Source organism: Protomyctophum parallelum, assembly GCF_964188405.1.
Source record: "Protomyctophum parallelum genome assembly, chromosome: 3".
NCBI lineage: Eukaryota > Metazoa > Chordata > Actinopteri > Myctophiformes > Myctophidae > Protomyctophum > Protomyctophum parallelum.
The window spans coordinates 20022930-20028810 of NC_139698.1; the positions used below are offsets into that span (position 1 = coordinate 20022930).

Genomic DNA, 5881 nt, shown 5'->3' on the forward strand with positions numbered 1-5881 from the left:
GTTTAAAGAAAGGGGGCGTCGTTTAATCCAACCTGGGTTACACTGTAGCCGCCAGCCCCGCGGCCAATCACATCTATGGACTTGACACCGTGTAGCCAATGGGAACGAGTCGGAGGCGGGACAAAAAAGAAAAAAGTTTCCTGAAACTTGAATAATGACACGTGACCTGAAGAAGTGCTGAACACTGTCAGCTGATCTGAAGCATGAACATCTGAATACCTGTCTGAATACCAAGCATACTTCAAGTCAGTGGCTTTCAACCCTGTTCTGTTCAAGGCCCTTTATTTATTCAGCGATTATTTTGAGCCACACAGACCCACCATTTGATGACATTTAGCCTCTCAGGAACCAAAACCGCAGAATATGTAGTTGTCGTTGATCAAAAAAGAACAATTCTTCTATATTCTCTAATTGTGTAGACTTCTTGTAAATTAAGTAATGCGGATGTTTAGCAATAATTTAACTCTTGAGAGCGTAAAAATGAAACCTATTTTACACTCTCAAGAGATCTATAATGGGTCCATTTGGTTAACAACTCTCCATCATTTAGCTGGGGAACACCCGGAACCCCCTCAAGGACCACTGGTTGAAAACCACTGCTTTAAGTGTAGCCTACTGCTCAGCAGTGGTGAAAAAAGTATTCACATTGTAGAACATTCTAGAATTCCAAATTTACTTGAATAAAAGTACAAAAGTATTGGTATCAAAAGTAGCCTATACTCATCGTTATGCAGAATGTCCCAAGTTTAACAAATTGTATACTTTACAAATATTTGGAAAATAGCAGATCTACAAGCTCACAATGCGTCGCATGGCATGATGGCAACGCATTGAAGTGGGTAATATGTTTTGTGCAAATCTGCAAAGTAATTACTATAAGCCTACCTAAAGGTTTAAATTAATTGCAGTGGAGGAAAAAGTACAATATTTGCCTAGTCTGTAGTGGAGTATAAGTAAAAGTATAGAAATGTGGAAATACGCAAGTAAAATACCTCAAAATTATATTTAAATACAGTACTTGAGAAAATGTACTTTATACTTAGTTACTTTCCACGGAAGTTCCACCACTGCCATTGCCCCATAAATATAATGTAGATACAGATATACCATTATGAATGAGTAAGTGCTGCTGACTAAAGGCAAGGCATAGGAAAGTCAGACAAGTGTCATTTTCCAGTAGGCCTACAATATAATAGTACATTATGCGCATGACATCATAATGCTGAGTAGCACAAAAGAAAATATTTCTGGCTTTGACAGGCCATACATCCAAATGGAAAAGTCCTATATATGATTGCATTAAATGACACTTTGCCATAAATATGAAATATGAAATGTGATTCATGGCCGGTTACATAATGGCATTTCTATCTCTGGGACCCAAATGTATATTGTAAAATCAAAGTTAATTTAACTTTGTACAAATGGAATGGAATATAAATGGACCCGTTAAGGTCCATTTGGTCCCATTTGTACACTCTCAGAATTACAGGCCCATAAGGGTCCATTTGGTTCCAAACTATCCTTTAGCTGAGGACCCCCTGGAACTCCCTCAAGGACCCCTGGGGGTCCCCAGACCCCACTTTGGGAACCACTGACTGAATCCAAATGTGTCACAACACAACACACTATGGCAGACGAGTCACAATCAAAGTTATGTGTTCAAGAAAGAGCCACAGTTCTGGCCTGTGTTCGGCCAAAGTTCCACTTGTGTAGAATAAATTATATGTCTAAATCCACTCGAGTGAAATGAAGGATGAACCCTGCAGTGATTATAGTGTGACCCCCAAGGCCTTTTCTCTAGCAAACTAAGCAAAGTGGTTGCTCACATTTCTACATTCACACACTCTTTGTCCGTTTTGGACACCGTCCCTCAAGGAACCTTGAGGCTTTTAGAAACACTGCACTGCTAGTCTCTTTCCAATTCTATTGCCCCCGGCTTGTAGTGTGACAGAGTGTACACTATATACACTATCACTATGGGGACATACCTGGCTTTAAACATTTCCATCTGGAACAAAGACTTTAGCTGCCATATAGATTCACTAACAGGGCCGGATCTACCATATGGGCACTTGGTGCCCATATGGTAGAGAAGGCAGCTGAAAAGTGCATTTGTATGTAAAGCAGCAACAATGCGCTAGATTGGCTGTTGTTCAAGGTGGGTGGCCCACTGGGCTGTGTGAGGTTAGGTGGAGAGGTGACCGTGATTCTGGTGTAATAAAAGACGTACGTCCACCATCCAGCATTGTTTTGTTTTCATTCTGCATGCATAGCGCGTCAGGTGGCTCGACAAATAAAAACACTGAAATACAGTAATACACTGGCAAATTCTCTTAACCATTTGCTTACTATGTGGGTCAAATACAAATAATGTGTTTGCTACTGCCTGGCTGTCACTCTGGAGCGGGGTAGGCTACCGGGAATAGGCCAATATAACGGCAAACAACGGCCCAAAACAGCCAAAATTGTGTGTGCGCGCATGATTTACGCATGCATGTGAAGGGGGTCCCTTCGAGCTTCAGTGCCCAGGGGCCCTCAGAGGTGTTAATCCGGCCCTGTTCACTAATTATAATTAATTTCCAAACTGCAAAAAAATAATGTTTTCAAATGCAGAAGTATATGTCTTGGGGGAATTTATTAAAATGTGAAAGGTAGCGTTGTGGAAAATCTACCGTGGTGGACTTGGAAGTTTGCAAAAGCATGCAATGCATTATGTGGAAAAAAAACGGCATGCATTTGAAACATGACGGCCAACGACAGTGTTTCCAGATGCCTACTGGCCCCAGTAAGGCATTGGAGTATATATTTATTTTATATTAATGCGCCCACACACACAAGGAAACATTTAACACTCACGGTAAAACATCATTAAAAAAAACACACGTCATTATTAATAATAGTACTGCTTTAATTGCACTGCACATTTTCCAGACATCTCAGACAGAGAATGAATGAACAAATGACAAATTATCACCCATTCAAAGTGAAAATCACAACTTGCAATGCGTAAGGTTGATGTCCTACCCAGGGTTCGAACCCATGTCTCCCCGAACCGTGTGGGAGACCAAAGTTCTAGCGTTCTTTCAAGAATCCCTGTGAGCCTCAGGCAGTAGGCCTACTAGCTGTCAGCCAGTAACCCCACACACCAGGGTCACAGTGGAAGAGTAGAGATTATTGATTACTTACACAAAGACAATGATTTATTGTATTACACATTTTACATTTTTCAATATGCAAATGAGGCATTATGTAGAAAAATATGCAAAATATGAAAAAGCTACTACTGTGGAAGGGTTATCATTTATTAATTTACTTGTATTGATCATATAAACAATTTAATATAGGAGTTTTTCCAACCAATGTTGGAGCTCTGGCTCATGGACTAAAGAACTGAAGCGGTTCACCAACCGGTGGGAACCAGTTCCTTAGTGTCTCTACTCTCTATTAGGTGTCAGAGTTAAACAGCCTGAATCCCTCCTGAGTAGCCAAATCCCATGCTAACTCAGCTAGCCTCTCCACCGCAGCCACCTTCTGCACCAGCCTATCAGAATGCTCTCTGTCCGTATCCAAGTCCACCGTGTCCTTCAGGGCTTGAAACTCTGCCGCCACCTGGAGGAGAGAGAGGGAAAGGCAGCAACATTAGCGACCCCAAGAAAGACAGCATTTGTTGGATGGCAATGGTTTGAGTTCCCGTTCGCAGCCTCAAATGTGTGAGATAACACATAGTCTGGTCTTACTTGCTACTCGAAGAGGGCGGTCGCATTTTTCTCTCTCCCTCCCTGTCTGTATTCCCCGTTTGCTTCTGCTCGTGTCTCTCTCTACACCGTCTCTCTCGTCTAAAAATCTAAATCTCTCGCCAAACATGGAATTCATTACTTGGTCCCTGAGATTTATGGTGGCAGCCTGGGTGCTTTTGGGCCTGGGCCTGGAACTGCTGACCTACCGGAAGATTTCGAGAGGAGCTGGTGAGAGTGCTCCAAAGCTAGCCTCCGTGGTGAACGAACTGTGCAGAGTGGTGGGATCTCAGACCGCGGCACTAGTGGAGCTTAATCGGAAGCTGGACACTCAGTCTGCGGCACTAGTGGAGCTTAATCAGAAGCTGGACACCACCCTCGTGAGACTTTCTGAAAGACTCATTGCCCAAGACGGGAAAATGGACATCACCCTGGAACATTTGAACCTCACTGCAAGCTGGAACCTTACTGCGAGCGCGAGAACGGAGAGGAGAAGATGAGTAAAGTTCGTCTCCTCGCTAAAAATCCTGATTAACCGGCCATTAAACCGGCTTCCCTTACAGATGAAAAAGACGGTGGAGAGAAATCCCCCCCCCCCCCTCCGCCCCCACCACACAGCCAACTGAGGGTGCTTTTCGACTGAGAACCAAGGCCGCCGTCTCTCCACAGCTAAGCTGAGTTTACCTCCCACTATCTGGACTTTGAGACAACGCGACCCTGAGACCCAGATCCGGGAGGGCCGCTCAGGATACGCAGACATAAACAATGAACTTAACGAGACATTTCACACACATTTCCGCACCACACGCCGCGCCTTCACCCTACCCACCCCCCCCAACCCCCACCCGCGCTGTTCCGGCTGTGCTTCACTTTTTTCCTACGCCCCTCCAGAAGGGTGGCGTGTGGGTAGTGTTTCTTTTGTTGCCCAGACCTACAACCTGCCCTGCCCCCCCACCCAAGTGAATTCTGTGCCTGCACGATACAATGACAATTGTAATGATGTGATGTATGCCCCCCTCCCTCTCTGTCAACACCCCCACCCCAACCCTGCCTCCCTCACATGCATCCTCCCATTTCTTTCTTTTTTTTCTGCAAGGAAGAAACAAGTGGCGGCGCACTCAGTTGCAGCGGCTCAGTGCACTCTTTGTACACCCTTCATTTCATTGTCTAAGTATTTGTATACTCTGTACAGTGACAATAAATGGAATCTAATCAAAAAAATCTGATACTTCCGTGAACGCGTGACAATATGACACAATCTAAGATTTCCCTATTGGATTTTCAAAAGAAAAAAATGACCAATTGACCAAGGGAGGGAGGGGGGTAGCGGCCTCTAGCGGCAGTGATGTCTTCCCTATTTACTGGGGGGGAAGAGACGCCGGCCTGCCGGCTGCCGCTCAAGGCCTTTGGCATCTTCGTGACTCCACCGTCTGGAAGCATGTGACCTACCTCCTCCTGACGCGACACGGCTTGGCAGAACAACTGGAGCGACATGTAGAACCTCCAATCAGAGCACATGGCCTGCCCCATGCGCTCGCAATAGCGGCCAATCAGCTCCTCGGGACCGGGGAAGCCCTTCCCGCCCACACCTGAAGGATGATTGAGGATCATTAACAGCACACAGTGAAACTCTCATGTTGTAGTGTGTAGGTTCCACTGGAACCCAACATGTGAACAACCGGACGCTCGTCGTTTCTTTGACCCGGTGAAGACCTGGTCCCAATGGTCCATATGTATGAATGAATGGACCATAAATGGACCATTGTAAAGAGCTTTGAGTAGGCACATAGTGCATAGAAAAGCTCTATAAAAATGCAATGCAATAGAAGACATTTTGTGGCCGTGACCATCAGTTATTTATTTGGTTGTGGGCCGTTGAATGAAGGTTGTTTTGACCAGAGTTTTTAGTCAATTTGGGAAAGGACAGGTAATTTGAAAAAAATCTAAACAACTCGATGGTGACAGGTGCGGCAATCTTGTTTACTCAATCACCTGGCACCCCAGAGCTAATTTATGTAGCATATGCACTCACCCACAGCGTGTGTGTGTGTGTGTGTGTGTGTGCGTGCACATACCGGCCAGCTGTGAGCAGCATGCGGTCACGTCGAGCAGTGGGTCTCCTATGGCAGCATGGGCCCAGTCCA

The 5881-nt window shown here is 45.0% G+C and overlaps 1 protein-coding gene across 1 annotated transcript in view; it reads right to left on the reverse strand.

Moving 5' to 3' along the window:
* Positions 1–3028: 3028 nt before the first annotated feature.
* LOC310856181 (acyl-CoA dehydrogenase family member 10-like) overlaps positions 3029–5881 on the reverse strand; it is a 17361-nt gene continuing 14508 nt past the window's right edge. The window contains exons 12-14 of the mRNA XM_083761426.1: positions 5813–5881; positions 5187–5326; positions 3029–3612 (exon numbers count right to left, since the gene is read on the reverse strand). The exon at positions 5813–5881 is cut by the window's right edge and continues 50 nt beyond it. Of these exons, the coding sequence (XP_083617552.1) occupies positions 3448–3612; positions 5187–5326; positions 5813–5881 (374 nt within the window). The 3' untranslated portion in view covers positions 3029–3447. The remainder of the gene's footprint in view (positions 3613–5186; positions 5327–5812) is intronic.